Source organism: Pomacea canaliculata, linkage group LG6, assembly GCF_003073045.1.
Source record: "Pomacea canaliculata isolate SZHN2017 linkage group LG6, ASM307304v1, whole genome shotgun sequence".
NCBI lineage: Eukaryota > Metazoa > Mollusca > Gastropoda > Architaenioglossa > Ampullariidae > Pomacea > Pomacea canaliculata.
In genome coordinates this window covers 30294953-30322514 of record NC_037595.1, presented here as the reverse complement: position 1 = coordinate 30322514, position 27562 = coordinate 30294953, and the positions used below count along the sequence as shown (strand labels likewise).

Genomic DNA, 27562 nt, shown 5'->3' with positions numbered 1-27562 from the left:
AGACCTTTCTTTAAAAGACAAAGAAAAGAAAAAGAAGAAAGAAAAAAAAATCCACTGACCAAGGCCAGGCCCCCTTCACAGCCTCGGGTCCAGGTGCAGCAGACCCCCCCCCCCCCTCTCGTCAGGCCTGTCTGATAGTCCATGATACACTTTGAATTGAAAACGAGCGATTTTTGTGCGATGTCCCGCTTTTCACCAGCAGGAAGGCGTGTGTGCCGGGTACCTACTTGAATGTACATTAGTCTATGGTGATGTTATGCTAATATCAACCACACACCATATGTTAGTTAATAGCCAGTTAAATAAACAGAAGATAAACATTACACTTACCCTGTCCACAGCAAAACAAAGACAATGACAAGAACACACAGACTGTCACGAGGCTCGCCATGGTCGCTGTCGATCTTCTTACTGACTTGAGTGGAAGTGACAGACTGTCATGAGCTGAGTGACTTTCTTCCGGCTAATGTACTGTCATCATCATCAGGATGTATCAACAGTTACTTTTCAAAGGGGAGGTAACGATGACTGACATGTATTAAGTTTTCTTATGTTAGGACACAAAGATAAGCCTACACTTATTTCCGTTCCTCACAGTACAAGTAGATTGTCGTCTGCTGTAACATGTCTGTAGCTCCACGCCTTCACTAAGTCTTTAAGTCTTCCGCTTCCGCATGATGTCCACAGGCACTTTGTTGGGTGAAGTTTGGCTATGGCGATGTGTACTTACTAACCAGTGTACACTTCGCCTTCACGCTCTCCGTCAGTAGCTGTTGTTATTGTTCAACATAAATACCATACACACAAACACACACACAAGGGGCAGATCATTCCAAATACTGAGGAAGGAGAAGGAGAAAGAGAGATGGCCAAACGTCTCTAGTCTGATACGTGGAATATAAAAAATAAAAACCCGGGGTGGGCTGAGTTAAGGGACCTGTGGTGGGACAATACAAGCTCAGACAGAACGATGAGGGCAAAGGTGATGAACAATAAGATAGCAAAGCATGAACTCGATGCGCTTCTACAATAACACGTGGGGCACGCACGCGCGCATGTACAGAGGCATACAGAGCAGGAGAGAGAGAGAGAAAACAGTCCCCGTGTGTCTGTCTGGGTGTGTAACTACGCAAGGACTTATTACTTACACAAAAATTGTCTCTGTCATGGCTGCTTTAGTAAGTGAATACACTACATGACATGTCGTCAGTGATTCAGTAAAGGACTTAGTAGATGATCTCGTTAGAAGAAACTTTCACAACGATGACAGGGTCTAGTGTGGGGGGTAGTGAGGAGTATTCATGTGTCAGCTGTAGAAGAGACAAAAAACCATAACAAACCAGCAAATTGCAATGTAGAAGACTAACATCATCCGCCAGACTGTGGAGGGGTGGATGAAGAGATGGAGGGTGGGGTGGGAGGTTAGGAACTGAAATAGAAGCAACAGCTTACAGGCCCCTTCCTCTCTCCAAGTGGATAGTTGAGCATGTGAGGAAAGGAAGTTAGAACAGTTCTCTAGTTGGCTGAGTTTTAAATGACTGATTGGTTTTTCTTTCTTTATTGTGAGGTTTTTTAAACCTTACATGATCGCTTCCTGTATCTCCGACAACTGACCAATCGCCTAAAGTTTTGATTGAAGTGTGTTGCCGTACTTCACTGGGCAGTTTAGTGGAACTGTGTTTACAGACAACAATCTTTCTCTCTTCTGGTGAGGAGCCTACTAAACACTAAAGTTTGTAACTCATTTTAATCACTTCAATTTTTTAGAGTAACATAAATTGTGTGATGGCATGAAAAACATCAACACACTGTAAAATGCGAGTATTGTAACATGTACACTATGTATTTCAACAGATCACAATAAAATTTCACTAGCTTTTGTTTAAAGAAAATTCCAAATAGCCTTTCAAATAAAACCTAGCAGTTTCAAATAATCTGTTTCTAGTGTAAATAAAGTTGTAAGCTGATGAACAATAATTTTGTGTGTCTGACTGTCACACAGATACAAATATGTACCTATACTTGTCGTCTGCAAAAGCAGAACTGATAAAAACAAGACTCCAAAAATTGTGCAACGGATTCTGACAATGACCACCGTCTTGCTTGATACGGAAAACACACACACAAACACACATACTGCCACACACACCTACATAATGTGTGAGGCCTTAGAAGTGGTGTTTAGGAATGGAGAAGGATGAAAGATGAAAGAGAGAGTAGACATTTAGAACAGTTTTGGACAGAAGGAAAGGAGCTCTAAGTCATCTCCGTAGAGGCTCCGTTAGTTTGCTGACTTCCTCGCAATGTGATAATAAAGTATTAAAACAGCTTTCAAAAATCTCCTAGAAGGACTTTATAACTGAAGTGGAACAGTAGTGAAAAGTTTATTTTCTTCTTGACAAAGTACGTTTTAATAGCATAGGTTTAGTTCATAGTTTGGTTCATAGTGGATGGTCACAATAAGTGGAAAGGCGCGTACACAAGATCCTGTACTTCTGTATTTGCAGTAAAAGTGTTTGTTCTGACGAGGTTTTTTACTAAATTATGTAGTTGACATGGTGTCTTGCTGTAAAGTGAACACACACCAACATAAATGTACATTTATTTCCGTTTCCACAACAAATTAACTCTTTTCTCTTGTAAAAAGGAATAATACCACGCCTTCACTACATGAAGTTCTGTTTGGCTTCCACATTGTGTCCGGAAACACTTGATGCCTGCAGTTTGTGACAGGCTCCTCATCACCGCCAGAGGTCGTCATGGTTGTGGAAGTGTGTGTTGATGGATTCAACGAATTGAGAAGTCCGGCGAGCGTGTGCCATGAGTGATAACGCAGACGAAGGAAGTGACTGACAGTTCCAGCCATTGACTATTCATCTTCCATTTTATCTCACTTACTCGCTCTCCATCTCTAGTAATTGTTTTTGTTCTAAAAGTCTGAACCTTCTCTTCCTCTCTCACCACATCATGGCTCAGTCGACAGGACGATTATCAGACTTGAAGGCCTCTAACATGTTTTGGACGACACGCCCTTCCTCTCTTCTTCATCCTGGTCACGTGGCGACTGGAACTAAAACACAAATAACAGCATCGTTAGCAGTGTTAGTCTACATATCTTTTAATTGGTGAGCAATGTGGAGCAGTTAACATAGAAAATAAAATTGACTTTAAAGTTACTAAGCATGAATGGCAAGAGTTTAGACAAACTTGTGCCTCAGTAGTCAAATACAAATATTTTTGTAAGACTAGTATTTTTAGCATTATGTTTCATTATGTACAAAAACAAAGAAATTTGATTTAAAATCCCATTATATTTTACCTTAGTATATATTTCTGCCCAGTGGCCTATCCTGAAAGGTTTAGGAGAGGTTTCAGCTCTAGAGATCAAGCCTGTATTCTCAGCATTAACCTCACCATAAAAATCTGTATGCTGCTTATGTAGATTTTTGCGTGCATTTGATATGGTTTCAAGAAACAAACTATATGTAATATTGTAGAAAAATTATCGATAAAATTTCTTAGCCTACATATGGCTCTGAAATATGGAGTATTTGTTTCAGTAATGATAACATTGAAAAGATTTACACATTCGTAATAAAAAATATTTTCAAGAGTCATAAAAAGTACAATATTTTGCTGACAATGTGGTAGTGAGTATATCTACTTAAATATCATCAGCTGTGTCACTGTTTAACTTACTCAGAATGTTTGAGCTGCCTTTTGTCCTGATACACCTGAAACTGAACAGCACTTTTTTTGAATGCCCAAAATAAATGGATCTTTGTAAACATTTCATCTCGAAAAAAATTGCACACACCCTTCTCTTTGCTAAAGATTAGTCTTTGTTTCTATGTGAATATATAATTGTATGGTGTGGAATGGCTTATAATCCCACAATCGCATTGTGAGTATTATTTTGAGACATATATTTGATGGATATACATGATTGTACTGATTTGATACTTGCATGTATTTATAGTGTAAATACACGAGTGGAAGTATAGAGGTGAGCGTGCTAATACATACATCATACATTGTGTATTATCATGTTATACCCCCTGTGAAACTGGCCAGAACCCTGAATCATCAAAGAAGTGGTCTCATGTCCAATGGCAACTTGCCCAGAGTTTTGGCTGAAGTGTGGTACCCTCCTGCATTCTTCCCTTGTCTTTGGTTGATCACTGAAGTCTTGTGGCTTCTGGTTTCAGGATTCTCTTTCTCATAGTCAGAGATATAACAGAAAAATAATAACATTACAATTGAATCTCTTTAAGTAATTAAAAAAAATAAAAATAAAGGATATAAAAAAGAGTTTGCATAGGTTTTTCATTTTACATAAAAGTCCTAATAAAGATGTTTTATATATTTTTTCCATGCTACGTATATCGTTAATGATAGTCAGTGGTTTTTGTGTAAAGACAGGTTTCAAATGGATCTTTATAGCCACACAGGAAATAAAATCCTGTCAAAACAATCTTGGAAAAAATAACTGCATTTGTTTACATACAATGAAGATAAAATCACACAGACATGTGGTTTACATACCTTCACTTGACGTCTGTGAAAACAGAATCAACCAAAAGATCGGAGACTCAAAGAAACTTTTAACCAAAATGGAAAAAAAATGTGATCGCGAATTCCGGAAAAAGTTATCTTGAGCACGACATTGCTTTATTCAAGTCAAAGAACGACTAAAGGGCAATAAAACAGATACAGTAAAATAAGGATGTGATAACAAACTATTTATTAAACAGGAAATTACTGTTGTGAAGAAATTTATTGAGCTATAGTTTCTGTATTAAAATAAAGGTATTAATGTAGTGATATATTATTGATAAACATCAAATCATTGCTGTCGATAAAATTTACTGGGGCATGTAATTTATTTTTAACTTGTTCAGATTATCTGTGTTGCACTATTTTATTTATTAATTTTATTAAAAAAGCTTTATTGTATGTGATGATGAGGATGATGATGATGAGGAAGAGGAGGAGGAGGAGGGAAGGAGGAAGGGATGGATGGATATGATAGTGGCGATAGTGATGTTGGAGAGGTAACGGAGGAGGACCAATTATTGTGACCATTGTTTTGCTTGATAAGGGATAAATGTCAAATATAAATAAATAAAACTCAAAATCCTGTATTAAAATTATTAAGGCAACGTTATAATATTTAGATATTTTGTTCCATGAGATATTTTTACTCACAGGATGCTGTAAATGCATATACAAACATAACATATATAAACTTTACAAATTACACTAGATTGCAATGTATCTGCCTCTAACTGTGGAAAAGAGTAGAGGCTGTCTGGGTGTCATAAAGATGGGACACTATTAGCAGGTGTATTTAAAAGAGACAATAAATTATACAAGAAAAGTATGTGATATAAATATATAATTAGAAATAACAAAATTTCTTACAATGGCATAATAGCATTGAAAGGATTAAAAAAAAATTTCTGGCGCTGGTTTAGTGTCTCCCACACTGTGAGAAGCTAGTAAGAACCTTTCTACATCCACACATGTGTGAGAGTATATTGATAGATGTGGCACAAGTTACACTCACACATGTGTGAGATGGTATTGATACATGTGACACAAGTTATACTCACACATGTGTGAGATGGTATTGATAGATGTGACACAACTCTCACACATGTGTCAGATGATATTGATAGATGTGACACAAGTTACACTCACACATGTGTCAGATGATATTGATACATGTGACACAAGTTATACTCACGCATGTGTCAGATGATATTGATACATGTGACACAAGTTACACTCATACATGTGTCAGATGGTATTAATAGATGGGACACAACTTACACTCATACATGTGTCAGATGGTATTAATAGATGGGACACAACTTACACTCATACATGTGTGAGAGGGAGTTGCTGCCTGTGAAAGTAAAGAGGCAGAATGGAACGAGATGAAACATAATATGAGTAGTTTGCAAATAAAATGACAGTCCTATTCTTAATTTAAGACTAATTTTGAGATGGCTTATTGTCTCTTAGAGATACGAAAAGATGCGAAAAAAATCTTACAGTTCTTGATGAATGTCCCTGCTGGCAGCGGCTGGCATTCAATCGTGAGGCTACTTCCTGTAGAGGCATTATTAAATTTATTGTGAATAGCAGAAAATACTTTTGGACATTCTTATTTTGCAGCAATAAGAAAGTATTCAAAGTATTACTCAGAAAGCCCTAGCTTTATAATTTCAGGGGAAAGACTTTTAAAATGTAGAATAGTCCTTTATAATGAATACCCCAGTATTTATAATAATTACACTTATATTGTATAGTCACGATAAGTACAAAGGCACATGTTAAAACATACAACCCTGTATGTCTGGGCCCTACACTTTACAAACATATTAATAATACTTGTGCCGACCTCTTTTTTAAAATATCCAATATTAAAAGAATTCAGAAAATAATCTCTGCTATTTTCCAGTGCAGCCCCTACCACCAGTACAAATATATTCACAATAAAAGAACTTTGTATGCTGTTAATGTCCATTGTGTTTGCAGTGCTTACCATCAGAACAAGTGTAAACCACACAGACAGGACCTATTGATGGAAACATCGACTTATCCACCTCCCAGAGATTACAGAACTCATCCCCACATGTGTTGTACATGTCGTCCAGGGCACCTGATGGTAGCAGTCGGTAGCACGTGGAGGACGTCTCACCCTCGCAGATCAGTGAACCAGAGAAATGTCTTGGTTTCTCAGGCAGGGCTTCTGAGTGCAGCGGTCTCTTACATCGTAGTATGCAAACTGAATCCGAAATGTTCTCCAGCTCCACACCGTATTGTTGACTGGAGAGATACACACTGTGGTAAGGTTTCTGCCCACAAAACACATTAAAATGTTTTTTTAAATAAAACACACTCACACTTCCAGTTGTTTTGAGCTTTGCACTTCACACTTAGTTGTAGGAAATTTTTTTTGTCGGCAAAGTTAATAATACAAATTTGACATTAAAAGTTAAAGAGAAATTTAAGTAAAACATCTAAAATTACAAAATTGAAGTGAAATCGCTAAAATAATCTAGCAGGAATACACGTACGGAACCATCTGGTCATTAATTTTCTGATGTGGCAGTGAAGTGCTACGATAATCACAAATTAATGAAGTTTAGCAAAACATATTCCATGGTAACAGAAACTAATGAATATTTAACTCCAAAGCCGTATGATTAATGCTCTGTACAAATGATCCTTTAATATTATTATCTCTTTATATTTTTGTCATGAATGATTATCGTTTATTACAAAAAAAGACTTATTTTTGTATTGAGACCAACATTTTATACATTGAGGAATAAACTTACCTTGTGCAATGCACGACCAACACCAGAAGAGCAGCACACAGCCTGGCAAGACTCTAGCCATTGTTACTTTGAAAGCTCGTCTCTAGTTATCTACTGACTGATCAGCACATTTCTCAGCAGCCTTGTTCCGCAAACTGACATTGTGGTGCAGAAGAGGAGAAAACCATAATAATTTTAGTTAATACAAAAACATTATGACAGTGAGCAAGCAAGAGAGACACTAGAGGCAATAACCAAGCTAGAGGTCAAAGTTGCTGGTGATGGTGATCAGGCCAGGAGTTACTAAAGACACATCTGACAGAGTGTTTGTCAGACAAAGGGAAAGAGGTCCTCAGTATTTTCAGTTTTTTGCTCCAGATCCGTGATTTGAGGGTGGGGTACAAAATGCTACAATGGTCCCAACTAATAACGGAGCCTTCAAATTACAGGAAGCATAAATTAACTCACTTTGATAAAACTGTGGAAGGAAACTGTGTGCCATATGGTTCAAATGATAAGCTGCGGAAAATTCTCTTCTTTAGACAGAACATCTTTTTCATTTTCTTTTACTAGTAGAGATGGCAGTAATCATTGTGCTACTTTATCTTGGAGAATTGATTTCAGGTTTGAGTTTTCCTGTTTTGGTACAATGGTTGTGTGGAACTATATTGTGAAGACATCAAAGCAAATCAAGCCTTTACTATGATAACAGAAATTTGGAAGTCTAAAGCTCGAAGGAGGAGCACAAAATTAAGAATCTTCAGAAACAATATCCTTTCGGTCTTCCTCTATGGAAGTGAGTGCTGGAAAGATATCAGCAAATTCAGAAGAAACTAGAGACCTTCCAAACCAAATGACTGAGAAAAATTGTGAAGATATTCTGGCTTATAATTACTAATAAATAAATTTTTACAAGAGCCAGGTGTACAAATATGACCACAAAAATCCAAAAAGAAGATAAAAACAGCTAGGGCATGTGTGAAAAATGAAACTAGAGGCATCAACCAACATAGCCCTTCATTGGCAGCAGATGGCGAGAGGAAGCGGGTCCGCCAAAGGAAACATGGCGAAGGTCAGTAGAGAGAGAACTAAAGGACCGGAAAACTGTCCTGAAACATCATGGACTAAACTTGCTGCTGACACACAAATGGAGGTTACTAGTGGTTGTCATCTGTATGAAGAGAACCAAAGGGAGAGCATAAGCCTCTTAGTAAGGATTGAATTGCCTCCCTTGCTGCGGTAGACGTGGTTGACAGCCTTCGCGGCAGAAATGTGAATGAAGTTTCGTGGATGGCGGACTGACTGGCCTGCACTTCTAGGAAAAAGATTTTACTTCATGTCGGTTCAAAGAAGCACTGTAATAAATTTGACCAAATTTTAATTTTTTAATCGTTGACTGGAATACCTTTGTTTCCGGAGTGTCCTACCTGTTCACCTCAACTGTTACAAAATGGAGTTGTAACGAGTACAATTGTTTCAATCACAACAGATGGAAGCAGGCAAACAGGATATAATATGTACATTATCCATCATTTAAGTATACGCACTCTACCACACACACACACAGACGCGTGTATGTACACGCAAACATGCCACGCACGTAGTACTACAGGTACGTGTGAGCGGCTACAATAGGTAAAGGGGAGTAACCATGTTATACTTTTGATACTTAAAGTTTTCTCATTATTTCCCCTGAGACATAGTTACTGTTTCAACTTCTGCGACATTTATTCTTTCTTTTTGTTACTCTCTCTGACTCTCTAACCATAGCTTATAGAGGTGTATATTTATAGATAATGGAAGTCTAACAAAATACCTATATAAACGTTAGCATGCCCCTTTCGATAGAGAATATGCCTTATGACAATATTATTTGCTTCAAATTGTATGAAATGTTTATTTGCCTATAGATTGTTGTCGAACCATGCTGTTTTGCATCGTAAATATGCTTGTATCTCCACCATGTCATGATGACCATGAGTCAGTGGCATTCAAGATGTCTTTTCATGTCTCGATTCATGCTTCTAACCATAACTAATAAACATTAAAAAGACATAGAGAGCTTTAGTGAGACTATAACCTAAGTAATTGCATACATAACGCAGTTAACTCGTGGATACTGCAATATTCCTCTACAGCAGCAGTAGAAATGGACGAGGACAGATGTTAACGAGGAAGAAAGGCTTGTTTGATAATGTGCTGAAACTTGTTCTCGCTGTGCACTGTAACCCTCAGTGCCTCGAGTAATGGTCATCTCAAAGTCGAGCTTTGTACAGTATTCAACCATATGCTTCAATATTCTTCACTATCCTATTGCACCCAACACACGAATTCCAGGTAGCAAACCAAAAACGATCAAGTTCTTCACCTGTCTACCCACACCTGGTCTATTATCACATTTCTTACCTACCTACTAACATTTTATTATCGCTGTCTGACAGATAATCACTCACACAAGACAGATGCATTTACTCGAAAAAACATTTAGCCAGCTAAGACTAACTTGCTAGACTTAAGTCAGGAGAAGCTTTACAGCCATGTCTGCTTTGCCAGGGGAGCAAACACGCGTCGTGTGTGTCAGTCGTAATTGTGTTCAAGGCGAGTTATCTGCGCCTGCGCCCTTGCATCATGCTCAAGTAATAGCGCGTGTTAAGTGCTACTTCCGAGACGGGCAGTCACAGGGGAGATGATTGTTAACCCTCAAGTTCACTTCCGGACATACAGCCTCAAGCATTTTGTTTGCTTTATTTGTTTTTGCTCTATAATTAGTGTCCAGTAATAATCGCTAAGTGATACTAGACTCTAGTGTGAGTACACTGTCTCGCACATTTTAAAGACAACACACACACGCACACACGCACTCCCACCCACTCACCACACACACACAAGAGTTCGAGCGCAAAGACATAAAAAGAGAGAGAGAAGGAGAGTACGAAGAAAGACACCCCCCCACCCAAAAAAAAAAAAAACTGAAAACGAGAGAAAAATTAAAAGAAAGAGAGCAAAAGGCGAGAGACGGATGCCTGAAAAGAAGCAGGAGGAGAAAGTGAGGGAAAAAAGAATAAACTGCGTGCATGCCCTTCTCGCCGTGGCTAGGACAAGTGGTAGTCAGTGAAGGTGATCAGATCTCATTAGTGTTTGTCTTTTACAGGAACCTCCAATACTGTGTAAGGTTGTGAGATAAGCAAACTGTCTCAAAAGAAAGAGAGAGATGATGAGCAGCCAACTTCTGATCTGCTGCTATGATACATATTTTTTGTGACTGAGATTATAATATGACACTTTATTTGTGATTCAATATTATAATACAAAATTACATTTCAACAACAACAACAACAACAACAACAACAACAACAACAACAACAACAACAACAACAACAACAACAACAACAACACAATCAAGTTTCCCACCATTTAAAGCGCTTTAGGAAAAAAGAAAAACACAAACATAATAAGAATGGATGCTGCTCTCAAAGACAGTTGTAGAATCACTGTATATTAGTGACCTTTGCCTATCCCAGTCTATCGCTGATAGACACAAGCAACACTGCCAAACTGCATGATGACCACTTCTGATGATGAGGACTCATTGATGTCAAGAGTGACCGTCACCTTGTTGTCTGACATTTCATTTGTGCCCCGTGTCATGTAAAACACTATTCTGCAGCTTCTGACAACGATACAATAGCTGACGACTGAGGACAACATCAGTCCTTCAATTGCTGTCCAGCATTCCCGGCTCTTGCCTCGGTCCTGTGGTGCTGTAGACGTTGCCAATGACAACCATCCGTCGCCCTCTGTGCAACTCGTCGTACACGTCATCAGCGTCCTGCTCTGTAGATGGCTGGCCGTTGCTATGGACACTCTGTCCTGTTACTTGGTTTCATTGGGTGATTATACACATTCTCCCTCTCTCCTGCCATTGCCTGATTTCTTGCCAGATGTCCATAAAGACGCCCACGACTCCAGCTGAGAATTTGTTGTAGTCACAGTCGTCTCTTGTCAGTTGACCAATCGCAGCAGCTGTTGCAGTCTCTCTGCCTTCTGCACAGTTATGCATGGCGGCACCTTCATCACCTGCTTTTGATTTTCTGATAAGTGCTTCTTTATAGCTTTTGTGTGCAAAAACTGATGCTTGCTTTATGTAGTCTGGTACTTCACATTGTTCACCGGGATGTTGTCTTGTTTCTTCAGCTTCCACTTGTTCATAATGGCAGGGCCTTGGTTGCTGAGGTTCCACTTGTGCATGTAGACTTGGAATAATTTGAATTCTTGGGACGGTAGTTTGATCACGGTGTGAGTACAGCCAGGTAAATGCCCATCACTCCAGCCAGGTGAACATCCTTCATTGCTGTTACTTGTCGTCACTTTGAGCACAGCTTCAGTCTCCTGCTGCAAAACAAATAAAGTTCACATGCCATTTATAACCATCTGTAAGACTCCCCGACAGGTAAAAAACTAGAAAGGCACATGGATATCTATATTTTATTTGTGTGTGTGAAATATACTAAAATCACGAAGAATTCGGTATTCAGATTTTTCTTTGTGAAGAAATTTACTAAAGGGGAACTTAATCATCAAACGACTCAACTTACTGTCGTTTAAAAACGAAGATGAATAGAGCGGATGAAAAAGCAACCGCAGCAACAGTGACAACAGCAACAACAGCACCAACATTAGCCTTTAGTCCATCTGTAGGAACCGACGATTCACTGCCATCTGCGTTAAAATAAAAGAGAAATAAGAAAGTATGAAGATGGGTGAGGTTAGGGGAACCATCTTTAGTGTGTTCTGTCCAGCAGCAGCTACAAGAGCGAGAAGAGTGAAGTAGCCTTATTACATGTTGATTTCGGTGTTGACCAGATTAATGCTGGATTGCAGTGTTTAATGATTATTTTAATAATTAACTGGAAAAGGCAATTTTTATTATTTTTATTTGTGTAGTTAAAGAGAAAGAGTGCATTTTACTTGTAATTGGACTGCCAAGTTTGTTTTAAGACCCAAGGTTAAAATAAGTCTGAAATCTTTTGAAGAAAATTTTGAAGAAAATGTTTCCATTTTTTACCTTTAGTTTTACGTTAATGTGTAAACTAGTCTCAGTACAGTCAGATACGCACATTGGGTGGTTATAGAAAAGGGGTTAAGTACATATAGAAAAGTACATTGCATATTCGGAATTTTCAAAACACTGTCATAAGGATCTGATAAACCATGACCATCATGAACATGCAAACACACTTAATATTCATTCTTTTAATCAAGAACACGTATAGGCGGGAACACGCACACACTAATTAGGTGTAGGTATGCACATATCAGTTTATATTAATACTTATAAATATACACAATTCTGTATGCTTATAACACTATATAATACCGTGCACATACATATGAGTAAACAACATTCATATACATCCATATACATAAGCTGATCCGTCCATTCATCCATGTATACATGCATCTGTCGATCTAAACATTTATAACCGCAGGCATCATGTTTTTACAGTTTATCCTCCTTATCCTATCGGACTGGGCGGGTTTATCCTACAAACTAAGCTACTGACCTGCGGGAAGTGTGTGTGGCTGGACTGTGGATGACAGTGTGGACCTCTTGCTGTCTGTGGACCACACAGTCGTGCCCACTGTCATGTCCTGTCCACAGGTCCGTGTCTTGTGTGGGTCACAACAGCGCATGATGAGGTCCCCGTCTGTAAACATCGTATTTTTACTGCATTTCTTGGCCCCCATTCCATTAATGAAAGTATATAGAATGTTATATACTTTCATTATAAAAATGTTATTGTTGTGTAAACTTTAGTTATTTTTAAGTTAGAAATTAATTATATTCTGGGTTATGATGTAGCATAACAGGTGTTTAGTGATGATTGAAGTTTTAAATTAACGGAGAGTGGAGATATACTCCTCCAAACTTATTTAAGGCCAACGTAACAATAATTATCAGCTTCATGTTCAGAAACATCGCCTTTGTCTTTAATGTGTATTAATGGCGAAAAGGGCAATTGTTTAGGAAAATGTACAATCACATCTCTTATAATAACTACGTAAAGTAATGATGTACAGACAAAGAAAAGACAAGAGAACTTACCGGACTCCACTGATATCAAAATCCGTTTAATGCTCTTGAGGTTTGAAAGGTTAAACTTGATCTGAATAATTCGGTTGTACAGCTGCAATGTCCGTTGAGAGAAACGATTCACATTTGTCCATAACTTGGAGTGTTCACTGTCGTCTAAGACTCTGAACATGACATTGTTGACACGTGACTTGTCCAGAAAGTTCCACTGTATGAACACCTCGCTCCTTCCTATTTCTGGTGTGTCCGCTGGTCTGTCCGTTGGTCTGTCCGTTGGTCTGTCCGCTGGTCTGATGGAGCACAGACTGTAGCATGTAGTGTCATTATGAGAGGGTGCTAACGACAGGCTCGTCATCCTTCCGGTGTGCATCACCTGGCATGGGTTAATTGCTTTTTGCACTGTCAGACATAATAATACAATGTAAGACTTACATAATACTACACTGTGAGATACACTATACACTGTAAGATATATCTATATACTGTAAGAGACATAATACTCTACTCAGACACACTGATACACTGATACACTGTAAAACATACATAAATAGTACACAAAAACGCTGTAAGACATATATAACACATTCAGTATGTAGGAGGGAGCAGGAGGGCAAAGATGGTAGAAATTTCAAACAGCTGCGAGATGTTCGTTCGTCCGAAGAAACGTGTATTCATACTTTCATACCAAACAAATCATAAAGATTATACATTATAAAATCTATGATATATTAATAGTTTACTAGTCCTTCAACGTTAAAATCGTGCAGCCCTTCCAACTCCCATTTTCTTGTCCCGTGCCACTGATCCTTAGTACTTCCCTTTCAAATGATGCATTAATGTACATCATAGTTTTCACCATAAAATCCAAGATCATGAAATAAAAGAAAGCAAACGAAATAAACTAAATGAATAGACCTTACCATGTCCACAGCATGGGAGGACAAGGAGAGCAGCATCCAGACTCCTATTACCCTCGCCATAGTCACTGTGGAGCCTGCGTCTCGCCGACTGAAGTGTTTTGACACAGTTATGTGAGCAATTCTGTCCTTCACTGGGATTTCAACCAATAAAATGTTTTGTGACACTAGTTATCCAGCAGTGACGTAACTTCCGCTTCTATAGAGTCCGTCTGTGGGCGTTGTCGCTACCCCCCAGTAATTCTTGATGAACGGTTGATGAGGCACAGAATGAAACTTTTTCCCTTTCATGCATGCAGCAGCATGCACGGCGATCCTATCGTCTGTCTGTCTGTCCGTCCGTCCGTCCGTCCGTCCGTCCGTGTCTCCGTCCGTCCGTCTGTCTGTCTGTCTATCTGCAATGATAGTGTCCTTAAATTATGCAACTACTTCTGACATGTTGGAGTGTTTTAACATTATGCTTACTCTTTCGCTAAGTTTTAATTCTTTTAATGAATTCTGTATTTGAGACAATGAACTTTCACTAAGCTTTACACAATAGTCGAGAATGACCGTGAATTTATTTCTCCTTTGGTCTAAAACATTGGTCAAGAGCAGCCTACTTATCTAGTAGCCAACTGTTGAAATCGCTGGATCTTGTCAACAGACACTCGACTACTGATGTCAGACAAGTGTGTGGAGCTGAGGCGCGTGCATGCGCGTGTTTGTGGTGAGACGCAGTCCACGCGCCATCCAGCCTCGCTCCAGCGACAGACCGTGCGAGTACAATACACAAGTTGAAGGACTTTGTTGTCAATTGGTTCTTATTTCACTTACAGCAACAAGCAAGTGGGAGTACAACATGATTGCTGTCCAGGGCTAGTCGGTCTTCAAAAATACTTGAGGGATACAAGGATAGAGACACAGACTCATACACACTAGCACACACACTGTAACACTCACACACAATCTAACACACACATACACACACAGGGAGTTGGACTGGTCTCCTATAATGATTACAAGAACATTACTTTGGATGAAACACTTAAACGAGTTTGTATATTTTGTGATTTGCGGCATCCTTACTTTCCACAAAACGACAATAATTAGGTCAATAGTATAAAAACAATAAATAAACAAACTACCAAAGGTATTATGACAGCGGCTTAAACATAGTATTAACTTATGTAAACATCTAACAGTGTACTTGAAGACACAAAGAGAAACTATTCCACTCAAGCAGAATCTATGTTGTTTACAAATGGTCGTCGTTCTGACGAGTTTATTGTCACAAAAGACAAGTAAGGGTTCGGAGAGGAAAAGAAACAAAATCTTGGTGTCTGATGTCAGCCAAAGTCATATGGGATGTGAGTGAAAGCTGAGGTGATTGTCCCGACAGTCAGTGTGTGTGATGTACGTACACACTGGTGTCTGTGGTGCTGGTGTCCACCTGATACTCCACTGACACTCCCGTCTGAGACACACCTGTGTCACTACTCAGGGTGGCCAGAGGCTGGAGACACAGCGACAATTTCTTTCTGGGGCGAAAAAAGACACATCTGAAAACAGAAAGACATATTTAAAGCAGAAAGATGGCCTTAACTAAAATGATGCGAAGACAAAGAACACTTTAAACTCACGATATTAAAAAAAAAACCAACAAAATTTGAGGCAGGTAAGAAACAGTTCTAATATATACTTATGATGACTGTAAAGTACAATCAATATCACAGAGACTGTAACAGGTTTTGTTTTGCTTCCAAAAAATAATTAAGAAGAAAGCAACAGGAAGACTCGTCCAATAGAAACATGGAGAAGACAGAGAACATTAATTTTTACTCTGGTGAATTCGTTTACACAGAGATACTCTGGCTGAGACAAACTGAGGTGACATCGTCAGCATTTACAGAACAAAAGTTGCTAGTCTAACCGTTTGGTGGCACAGATGACAAGGCCGATGGTGACAGCAACTGCAGACAATCCTGCGACGATGGCAGCAATACCAGCAGATGTCCAGAGAGCCGCTCATCTGGACACAACAAACTCTCTGTGGTCATTCCTGATCATACTATGTGCATAACATTTTTATAATCATGTCATAAAAAAATCACTGCAATATATTCTGATTAATTCTAATCTGCTTAGCTTCATCTCTTGTCTGTTATAGTGTTTTCTTTGCTTTACTGTTTTGTCCCACTTATAGCTTTCAATATTTGTCGATATTCTATGAGATTGTTGATAAAAGATGTCTCTCTGTGTATTTACGAAAGTCTTTCAGAAGAAGAATAGTTATTAACTAACCATTCTCGCCATCATGTTTCACTTCTTGTTGTGTATCAGGATAGACTTCAGTACTAGAGGGGTGTCTCGAACCATAGCAGACAATCCTTGCACGCTTTTCTGGAAAGTTCCACATAACAAAATATTCCACATAAAAAATATTCAATGAAAATCATTATATCACAGCTAGATCCAAGTTTTATGTTGTCTCCCAGTTTATTCCCAGGTTTGAATAACCAGAGGATTCACTATCTTTAAGTGTAATGTAAGGTAGAAGCAAAGGTAGTCACGTGACTCGAGAGTCGCAGGGAAGTGAGGTTCCGGGCCCTGGATAAGTCTTAAGTCCAGCTTTTTGTGAATCGGTAGTAAAAAATTTCAGTCATCGTTTGAAGAACCTAAATGAGAAGTTGGAGAGAGAGATTTTGGCTAGCAGAAAGTAATGCGGACTGTAGTGTGGTGCAGCTTTACCAGGGAGGCACATTAGATAAACAGATTTAAAAAATTGGATTCGAGATAAACGAAATAAATGTAATTCATAAATAAATGCATCCCTATTTTCTATGTGCAAATTCAATCAAAATACATTCAAAAAACACAACTGTCTGTTGGTACCTAATCGAAGCCAGAATCTTGCAGATGGGTCCTCTTGTCCAGAAATATGCAAGGTTGACACTAAATGTTAGTGTGTGTGTCACGACAGGTAGATGTTGTGTCACAGGGTAGGTGGAGACGTTGAGGAAAGCCTCTGACAATCCAGGTAAAGAGAGCGAGGCATTGATAGAAGCTCTGCCGCTGTTCTCGAAGTCAGAAAACATCAGATATGTAACCTGGAGGCTACCTCCTTCTACCAGGTGTGGGACCTCCACATCGCACGTACAACTCGTGTTACACAACGGGTCAAGGACACCAAAGTTACGAAACAGGACCGTTGACTCTCCACTGAGAGGCTCACATGGATCCAGCGCCTCCCCTTGCCAACATAAACATCACAGAGCATACACGAAGGGATACAAGTGTGGCACAAAGACAAAACATCTCAAGAACATCTACATAGCTGGGTTTTTGCGACCTAAAGTTTGTGATTTATACAGAAAACAACGCGGTCTCTACAAATGATACCAGAGTACTTAATTATACAACTGCAAATAAATATAAATATTTGTAATCGCGGAATATTTACCGGTGGAGCACAGAAACAAAAGGGAGATGCTTTTTTTTCGTGACATGGCGCTGAATGTCTCGTGCCCGCAGGTGGCGTTGTCGGAGTAACAGTTTCTGTACAGGCAGACTGACGTCACTAGGGGAGAGCATCAATCCGCACAGACCATCTCCGTATGTGTAGCAGTTGCCTCCCTTGAGGGCTGGCAGTTCGTTCCGCAGACTTCAGAGGAAATGTTTGTGTAGTAAGCTGTGTCGATGATGGTTGTGCTGACCGGCGAACACAGTAGAGAATACACTGGCTTTGTCTTCATGCCTGATGAGAAAGCGTTTCAAGATTTGTTATTCTTTTGACAACTCGATGCCATGTCTAAAAAATGTCTTATGTTGATACATCGATGATCAAATCTCTTGAAAGTTCTTTCTTACAGATGTAAACTTCAAGCCTCTTGTACGATAAAAGAATACCAGAATAACGATTTTTATTATTTTCTAATAGTTAAATTATTGACGAAATTATTAGTGTCTGCACTTAGTACCTAGCTGATGTAGTGACAATCTCAAAGCGATTTCAAGAAAATAGTTAAAGTATGATAAAACAACGACGACGACGACGACGACGACGACGACGACAACAAAAACAACAACAGCAAGAAGAAGCCCCGAAATGAGCAGACCCAGTGGGCAAGTCAGCTTACCGTTAATGACATCCTCGTAAGACACCAGCGTTAAGAACATCACAGACCACGCCGACTGTGAACTCCATGTTGGTGATGGTATCACCATTCTCAACGTGTTGTCAAAGCTTTACAACACAATCTTTACTGGTTGTCATAATAACAAGAGACTGGGAGGGTTTGTTACTTAAAACACTTGGCTGCTTGTGCTCAAATAAAACGACCACAACACCACCGTTGGAAGAAAGATTTATCTATGTTTCTTGTATGTCAGCGCGCAAATCAACCGGAAAGAAAGAGTCGACATACTAGGAAGTCAAAGTTTCCGTAAAGGGGTCAGTCAGTCAGTCAACATGAATACTTCAGTAACAACTGGCTGTCGTGTGTGTTTACTGCAGACATTATTGCTTACTCACTTCAAGGCGCAGAAAGGATCGTCAGTGCTGAGTCATGTGAGTAGGTGTCTCAAACAAATTGTTTGTATTCAGCCAGCCATAGTAAACATTTCAAACACATCTCTACTTTTGTGTGTATGCAACATGCACAAACAATTTGTGAAACATATCTATGCGCGTGAATGACACACGAACACACACACACACCAATGGAGATCACTTGTTTGCAATTCTGACATTGACATAAATTTTATAGATGTATCTGGCTAGAAAAATTAATTGATGTTTAATTGTTCTTTTGTGGCAAATGATGTTATTTTTCTAGAAGAGAAATACCTCTGTTGTAAGTTTACAAAGATGTGGACTTGTATCACTCAAGAAGACAATTCATATTTCTAGAAAGCGTTTAGTCAACATTTGGCGTTTGACTGTCGGGTGTGACTGTGACAACTGGATGCCTACAATGTACTGCTGTACTGATTGTGACATTTGTTTATGTCGCATGTCTGGAAAAACCTTATAAAGGTGAAATCAGTTTAAGAGAATAAACTTTAAGTTGGTAGTAATGAGTTCAGTATTAGCTTGCTCAGCTTCATGCAAGCTTCTTCATTGACACTGGACATCCAATGACTCGATACATTCGTATAGACTTTTTAAATGAAAACCGTCGAAAATATTTTACTTCCTTTTTTTGTAAAAACAATAGAGTACTTCTATAGATTAGAATCTTATTGTTAGACATTGTATGGTATTGTTGCAGTTTATCTTACTTCCCATTTTAAAAAATAGCGACAGATAGAAAGGAAAGAATAAAAAAATAAAAGTTTGTCATTTTGTTTCTGACGTGCAATATCACGATTGCCCACAAAACTGCGAAAGATTTCCATTCTACGGCTCCATAAACATGATATTCTGAGTCAGCTGACCGTTAACTACTTGATTTCTCTGTAGTTATCTGATGTCGCCACAGTCGGGTCAGTCCCGTCCTCTCCGTCTGGGTACAGGATGGGCACAATTTGTGGCTCATTAACTTCTTTGTTTTCCACCAGGTTTTCTCTTTCGCCACCGGTGGAGCCGAGGTCAAAGACATCTTGCACTTTCCCCTTGTTTCTCGAGAACAACACATTGACAGCCTTGTGAAGGTCGGTGTTGACAAGGAGCGAGGTGAGGGCGGCCATGGACGTTCGCAGCAAGTACAACAGGAAGCCCGCCAACCTCACGGAGTCAGTTGAAAAGCTCTGACGAACGAGGAGAAATATGGACTTCAAGCAAAGATGTGTGCTCTATCAAGAGTTAATATTACTACCATAAAATACCTCTTCGGAAGTAGTTTGTGTAAATTATTTATGGTTTTTCTTTATCCCAGAACGTAACCAAAAAAAAAAAAAAAAAAAAAACCATGTAAAGCTTACTTCTAAAAATCCATTTGCGTAGTGAGACAGAAAGCTCTCTTTTATGGAAGCAAAAATGCCGAAAATATATTTTAAAAAATCATTCCTGACCCATGTCCTTCACCCATTTATTGTTGGTCTACTGGGCTGCGAGGGTTTTACCTGTTAAATCAAGCATCTTGATGATAGAATGACATTAGTGAATGAATATGCCATGCTCACGGTAGTTATGTTTTCCTACAGGTAGAAAGGTGAGAAGGTGAACACAAAGACGTTGACAGGTAGAAGGGAAGAAAGACGAAGAAAGGGAGAGCACTCACCAGTAGGTTGATGACTCGAGGCAGTTCATGACAGAGGGCAAACTCTCCTAGGAGACACAGCAAGGTGTTGAAGACCAGAGTATTTGATTCATGTTTCAGCAGCAGACACGTGTCCACTCGTAATCCGACCATGAAGCTAAGGAACTTGTCGTGAAATCTGTCATTTCATAACAAAGTACACTTATGTCATTAAAACTGATAGGTCAACTGATACATTTAGGGGTATCTCTCAACTCACCTTGCAACCTGCACTGTCTGGGGGACAGGGGGACATAACTGCTCAAATTTAGTTAGAGAGACATACAGGAGCCAGCCTGACAGCTGTTCGTTCCATTGTTAAATTTCATGAGAAGTTTAGACTATGTAGGTGTCTGGTCACATTTGTAAACAGACTCTTGATCCCTGATTACACCGTAATAGTTTATCCTTCAAAATTCTGATAATTAATTAATTATCAGACAGTAATCAACAACTCATGCTGTGTCACATGACCTTCGAGTGATGAAGTAGAAGACGAAGACGATAACACACGACGGCAGGTGGAGGAAAAGCGCCATGAAGAACTCCAGCCAGTGGTCTACAAACTCGCAGGACATCAAGAACTTTGTGAAGACCGCTGTGTCGGAGAGATGAATGGTCAGAAAACACACAGGTACCAACCACACCATCAGCACCGCTGCTGCCTTCAACTCTTTTCTCCCTGGAAGGTAAAGGTCAAAGTGCAAACAGGTCTAGGTCATTTCTAGCCACCGCGTGAAACGAGTCGCGAGTCTACAAACACTATTTGTTTTGGTTATTGAAAAACAAACATGACGTATTGAGGTATTACTATTTAAAATTACATATATGTCTGTGACAATTCTCCGTATTCTCTTTGCCTAGTACTCCGTCTCTCTCTCGTTCTCCAGTACATCGAGTACGCATACTACTACGTCGCTCTTTCTTTTTCTCTCTGTCTTCAATATAACAAGTACTCAGTGATATAATCTGCATGTTTTAAGACTTTGCTATAGTTTCTTTACATTCTCTAACTTTTTAACATTTTCTAATCGTAGTTTTTGTGTTTGTTTTTGCTGAACTCGACTGACAATCACTAAATGTCCACACCACAGCTGTACAGTGCTACCTGTCAGGAAGAACCAGTTGGGATGGCTGATGTCAATCATGAGGAAGAAGGCGAGAAGAGCGTAGGAGGTGAGGAGAACGCTGACGCTCAGCAGGCGCAGGAGGGCGAGGAAGGTGCACAGACTGTCAGACAGCGGGGAGGAGGCCAGGATGTTCATCACCTGAAAAGACCCGGCACTTCTTTGTAATCAGTGTTGTCAAAGTCAAGGAATATCTGTGTCCACGTGTTAAGTACATTACAATGACACTACCTGACCCAGGGCTTCTAAAGCCAGCGTCAGTGGTAATAACTTCTAATCGTCCTTGCACTACGAGGGCTGATGGAGTTATGTCAGCTACCTCCATAGAGACAACGACGGGCGACGAGTATTTCCGCCACAAATGCATTGGCAACAAGGTGGTAGACGTGAGGCCCCAGGGTGCGAGTGACGCCGATGGTCACCAGGAAGATGACGTGCAGACAGAGTGACGTGCCGCCGCTCAGCACGCTGACGACTGCTATCCCCACCCGAACGTTCAACGGAAACACGTCAGCAAACGATTGTCGTTGGTCGGAGACATTCCAGGATCCATTTGTCGAGTTGTGTTGCAGTCCGGCATCAGCCATGGTGGGAGTCAGGCGCAGGTCCCGTCACTCGATGACGCTACTCAGCTCTTGATACAAGGCTAGACCACGTCCAACCATTTGTTTATTTGACACACCTGTAAACATACTGAAGCACCTGTCTTTCCATCACATATTATCGTAATTAACACACAATAAATCTGTTATTATCATCTTATACATTACCTCGTACATTATTCCTTTTTGAGCCACTGCCTCTGAAAATAAAACAGACAAGCCAGTCTTGCCACCATGATTTGATGATGTTGAGAGACAGGATGGTAATGTCAAGGTCAACGAGTCCAAAAGAGTAAAGCATCATTCAAACCACAGTACATGTACTTAGCTGTACGTACAGACTATAAAGGCTTCATTGTCCTCTTCAAAGCTCATTACTGTGACCGGACAATGCTTAACGGCGCATGACCAAGAAGATAATGAGTGATAATGAGTGATAATGTTAGCGTAGTACGTGGAAGACAAAGGCAGGAGGCGAAGGCGATCCCAGAGTTCCAGGAGGTTTAAAAGCTGAGAATGTTCCAGCAAAGCTGTGGCACACACCTTGTGAATGGCTGCGAACAGTCGTGACAGTGCAGTGTGTGGCAACAGCGCGTCATCGCATGACGTCATGCTGACTGGCTTTATCATGACGTCAGCAGATACTCAGACGATATCCAACGCTGCTTTACGTCATCATTACGTTGTATCCGTTTGTACCCGCCTATAAAAATGTCTGAATGTTTTCTAGTGATGGTCATCATGGAGCTCAGTGTTATATTGTGAATGTTGACACGTCTGTCTGTCTGTCTGTCTGTCTGTCTGTCTGTCTGTCTGTCTGTCTGTCTGTCTGTCTGTCTGTCTGTCTGTCTGTCTGTCTGTCTCACACACACACGCAGTTTATTTCAGCTGAGTCATTCTCAGATTTCTTTCTCATCTACTTTTTTGTATTTCGTTCAAACACTCTAACAAATCACATTTTCTATATCTCGCTACATTTTTAACTCTTTAAACTCGTCTAGGGGAGACAACAAACAGATGCCACTGTTCCGGGAAATTGAAAAAACCTAATTACACTTTTTGTGTTTATTATTATTAATTATTATTATTGAAATGACAAGCGAAGCAAGTCTTTGAAAATTCAGCTTCTTTGTGGCTTTTTTTGATTATCTCCCTTGTACTGACGTATTCTGTCACGGTTGTTACTGTGTTAGATTGACTAGTAGACTTCCGTCAGTACGATGACATAAACAGACTTCCGCTCTAAAATAATCAGGCCAAATTAAAGCATGTTACTGTGACATCCAATCATCTATTAGTGTCCTATAGGATCAAGTACCGGATGTGCTGACATGTTTGTCTTCTCCGAAGTCAAGTTGACCTCCAGCAGTTGGTCCTTACCAAGACTGAAATGTCCATCCATCTGCACTTTGGCCCCCATGTACACGAGCGACGTCACGGAATGTTCTCAGATATCCACACTGTGTGTCCGGACAACAAGTTGGGGCAACATCTCGTTATCAGGAGAAGATACAAATCGATTTCATCTCGCGATGATTTGTGCTCACGTACCCGTCAAGACAGGATCGATGACTCTTGTCATTACTGGGATTGCGCAGGGCCGTGAAGAAAAGCGTGTTTTGGAGGAAAGTCTGTCGTCAGACTACGTCACGTGTCTTCTCTAGCGTTCCACAGAATTATAGCAGTCAGTCCCCCAGAGTATAAAGTATAATTTATTGTCTACCTGTACCATTTACAATCAGTTGTCATGTATTTCTCTCATGTCTTTCCATCTTCACGACTGTAAGAGCAGAACTATCTGCACATTTACGTGGTGGACATTTTCAGAGACATTTTCCACAGAGAAGGTACCTCAAGAAGTGAATGCATCGTCACACAAGATGGACACGAGAACTCAGAGAATCAGACCTAAACACGTGCGATCTATCACTTCTCAGACCTTTGTTGACATCGGCAAGCTATCTTTGTCCTCACCCTTATCTCCTGTGAGAGCAGGCAGTCTGGTCTTGGAACAGCACCGAACCTCCTTGCTCGCGACCGCCCAGCGGTCCCGCCATCTGACGAACATGTGTCGTGGGCGACTTCAAGCCCTGAGGCACCGCCTGAGAAATATACCAACAGGGGGAGGCTGATGCTTCTCTGAGGTGTACTCAAAGCTGATGAGAAAATGAATTCAATCGGCTCGAGTTTAGGGTCCAAGCGAGTGGCAGAAAGGAATCTGGAATGGTGGAGTGGGGGAGCATAGCAGAAAAAATCGAGGACTAATTCCTGCAGGAGGTGAGTTTGGATGACTCAGCCTTACAATGATACAGGCAACCATTTGTTTGGAACTAACTTTATCCCTTGCCATTTTGTCAGTAAATATTTGATAAATACTTCTCTGGATTAGTGAGTCTCAATATTTATTAAAACTACCGTGAGAATTCAAAAGCGATTGTCTTGAGGGATCTGGCTCACTCACTGAGTCTCTGACCCCTGACTCACTCCATCACCAACCCACCCACTCACTCATTGACTCATTGTGGGTTTTCTTAAACTTCATGGCCCGACTCCAGGTGGAGCTGGTTCGTCGCTAAAGTCTCAGTAAAATTTACAAATCCGCAAAGTTGAAGACATTCTACATACTAAAAAATAAACAAAAGTCTTATATTTCAATATTTTACTTATACCAGGCAATATTATGTTTTCCCACTTGGACAGCAAAGCTGGATGGTGTAGTGCCGTCAGCGATGACACTAAGATGACACGAATCTGTGACTAGTCCCCCTGACCTGTGGTTACAATCGGAAATCGATATTAGAAACAATTATCTGATGTAACCGTCCATGAAATGACGCCATCGGTCCCCAATCTCAGCTCCATGCCTTTCATACACTTGTTTGAGCAGCCTCAGGAAAGGAGCAGCTACAGAATCCGACTGCAAGATAATGTTCTTTCTTTTATCCTCCAATTTTTTATGTCTAGTTGAGCAAAGTATTGAAATGAACCAAACAAGTGAAAAAATCGATGTTCTTGAAAAATAAGAAATGAAAAAGGCTTTTTGCTCAGAGCTAGTAAAGATTTCTGTACAGAAATGTATGTTGGTATGGGGCTTGAACATATCCTGACTTGTCAGTGAGACATTGTGATTAGTTCTCATGGTGAAGTCGGATATTGTGGGTGTGTTACGGGTGTAACAGATATACAGATGTAGACACTGGCGAGCAAGTCACCGATGCGAGTGAGAACTGGGAGGCAGGAGTTCCTCAGGCTGTTGTGTCAGGATCTCTTCTTTTTCTGGGCTTCATGCCAGTCTTCACCTTCCTCGGCTAATTTCCCTCCCGTGGCCCGCCAGCCCTCTTGTCGATTTTGTGTGCATCCTGCTCCACTGCATCACTGGCAGCCTCCGACACCGCGACTACAGAATGAGAGGCGAGAGGATCGACACTCAGCCGGCACGGTCTCCATTCTAATACATGTCTGTAGTTGCAATTTGTTTTGCCTTGACATGTCTTCAGACTTCACATTTCTACAGTCACCTTGTCAGCGTATGTAATGTCAGAGAGAGTGGAAAGTCTCTTGACATGGCGATGTGTTGTACCAATATTCGTGAATGTCAGCTGACATACTCAGAGATTTTCACCAAGAGATTGGTCACCCTAACACTTGGGTAGCAAACAAGATGCCAGGTCAGCAAAAGAGTAGAAGTAGGAGTAGCAGTATTTATTTGGTTTTCGGAAGGTTGAAAGCAATAGAAAACTAGAGGAAAACCTCGGTAAACAGTGTAGTTGTAGTTTGCAAGAAGAGCATACAGTGACAAAAACAAGAAGTGAGGAAGTTTTTGTTGAATCTTTCGGGAAGGTTTGAGAGAACTGAAACTTCAAAGAATTACAAAACAATGCCAGCAGCCTAGGGTTTCTTATCGAGACGAAACTTTGACTGGGGCGAGTGGGCAACGAAGGGTTAGTACAGAAACACAGAGCGTACCGGGATACAAGAATAATCAGATGTAGACTACAGAACTACAAAAACTACGGTCTGCTGGACTGGACAGAGAGAAGAGAGGGAGAGAAACAGAGAAAAAAAGAGAGAAGAGGACTGGGGTTGAGTTTGACGATCGATCCCGCTCTTTGAAGAAGCTGGCGAGAAGATGGAGTAAACACATCCTTGTGTAGCAGTACTCCAGTCAGTCTGTGAGAGACAGAGACAGTGCTGCAGGATGGAGCAGGCCGTGGAAGGGACGAGGACTCAGCCCCACTGGAGGCCAGTTGGTGTCCATGGCCACGTCATCGGTGACATCACGTGACATCCTCACAGCCTCGTTAGTTTGTAGGCAGCAGACCCCAGGTCCTCAAAACGAATGCTGCATACAAATAGACCTTAAAAAACCCAAACTGCAGCAGCAGCAGCAGCAGCAGCAGGAAAGTCCAACAATAATGATCCAAATGAGAATGTGGAAAACAGTGTTCTCACAATGATAAAAAAAATTAAAGTATATGAGGGGGCTATAAACCTCTTTTTTTTTTACCCAGCGTGCTTTTAATTAAAACAAAGATTCAGTTTTATAGATGCACGTGCACACAAACTTGAGGTATGTTTTATGACTCATATACTTCACTGGTGTATTGATCTCCATTATGGCACATTCCCTGTCTTCTCATTTTATTGACTACTCACACACAAACACGCACACAAACGCATACACATCCGCGTGCGCACGCACGATGCATATTTCATGTTTTATTTAATGCCAGTCGATTGGCTATATCTCTATGCATGTCAGTGTGTTCATAAATTTACTGAAAGCTGTAAGCCTGAGTGTGTCTGCTCCAATAAACCATCTACTTGTTTCGACATTAGCCGGAGTACACTCCACCCAACACACTCCAGTCTTTGCTCAAAGCTTGAGAGGATCGCTCCGCCACTTCCATCATCGTGTGGTTGCCGCGGTTTGTCGAGGCAACTGATGGACGCAGCATTGTGATGTTGTTTGCAGCATTTTGTTGCTGCTGTTGCTGGGAAGGACTGCGAATGGTGCGACACTGGCAGGACACAAGTCAGCAACAAGAAGCCCGAGACTGCGCATGTCCCAAGCTCCGCGAAGCATGCTGGGGGAGGAGGATGGACAAGGAAGTTCAAACAAATTGATTTATTGATCCCTTCACAGCGCTGTTTGGTTAGCACCAATGGTTTCGAAATTTCGGCGAAATTCAGCGTTTGTACTCAGCAAACGAGGGGAAATCTGAATTTTGCATGAAATATGGCTTTTGTAGTCGAAAATGAAAAGCTTT

The 27562-nt window shown here is 40.4% G+C and overlaps 2 protein-coding genes and 3 long non-coding RNA genes across 9 annotated transcripts; 1 reads left to right on the top strand and 4 right to left on the bottom strand.

Annotated features, from left to right (window-relative positions):
- Positions 1-1827: 1827 nt before the first annotated feature.
- On the bottom strand, positions 1828-8890 carry LOC112566779. Of its 2 annotated transcripts, XR_003099697.1 has the most exons (5): positions 7353-8890; positions 6554-6866; positions 4056-6117; positions 3700-3740; positions 1828-3070 (listed from the first exon to the last, which is right to left on the bottom strand). It is a non-coding gene; the product is annotated as an uncharacterized LOC112566779 (long non-coding RNA). The 2 variants fall into 2 exon arrangements; XR_003099696.1 differs by having other exon boundaries at positions 3700-6117.
- A 1709-nt stretch (positions 8891-10599) lies between these two features.
- Positions 10600-14674, bottom strand: LOC112567125. 2 transcript variants are annotated; one of them, XM_025243673.1, is made up of 5 exons: positions 14346-14674; positions 13438-13824; positions 12896-13039; positions 11927-12050; positions 10600-11720 (listed from the first exon to the last, which is right to left on the bottom strand). In XM_025243673.1, exons 2-5 carry the CDS (start codon positions 13793-13795, stop codon positions 11696-11698), a joined length of 651 nt encoding a protein of 216 aa, XP_025099458.1. In that variant the 5' UTR covers positions 13796-13824; positions 14346-14674; the 3' UTR covers positions 10600-11695. The 2 variants fall into 2 exon arrangements, with proteins under 2 accessions (XP_025099458.1, XP_025099457.1); XM_025243672.1 differs by having other exon boundaries at positions 10600-11723; positions 14346-14672.
- A 909-nt stretch (positions 14675-15583) lies between these two features.
- LOC112566801 lies at positions 15584-18703 on the bottom strand. Its single transcript, XR_003099702.1, has 6 exons — positions 18461-18703; positions 17785-18078; positions 17217-17574; positions 16626-16724; positions 16255-16353; positions 15584-15883 (listed from the first exon to the last, which is right to left on the bottom strand). It is a non-coding gene; the product is annotated as an uncharacterized LOC112566801 (long non-coding RNA).
- A 59-nt stretch (positions 18704-18762) lies between these two features.
- Positions 18763-20231, top strand: LOC112566802. Its single transcript, XR_003099703.1, has 2 exons — positions 18763-18891; positions 19884-20231. It is a non-coding gene; the product is annotated as an uncharacterized LOC112566802 (long non-coding RNA).
- LOC112566800 lies at positions 19485-23022 on the bottom strand. 3 transcript variants are annotated; one of them, XM_025243165.1, is made up of 6 exons: positions 22631-23022; positions 22010-22383; positions 21672-21831; positions 21038-21245; positions 20546-20702; positions 19485-20072 (listed from the first exon to the last, which is right to left on the bottom strand). In XM_025243165.1, the coding sequence occupies exons 2-6, from the start codon at positions 22055-22057 to the stop codon at positions 19767-19769; spliced, it is 879 nt and encodes a 292-aa protein (XP_025098950.1). In that variant the 5' UTR covers positions 22058-22383; positions 22631-23022; the 3' UTR covers positions 19485-19766. The 3 variants fall into 3 exon arrangements, with proteins under 3 accessions (XP_025098950.1, XP_025098949.1, XP_025098951.1); XM_025243164.1 differs by having other exon boundaries at positions 22010-22372; XM_025243166.1 differs by having other exon boundaries at positions 22010-22372; positions 22836-23022.
- Positions 23023-27562: the final 4540 nt, after the last annotated feature.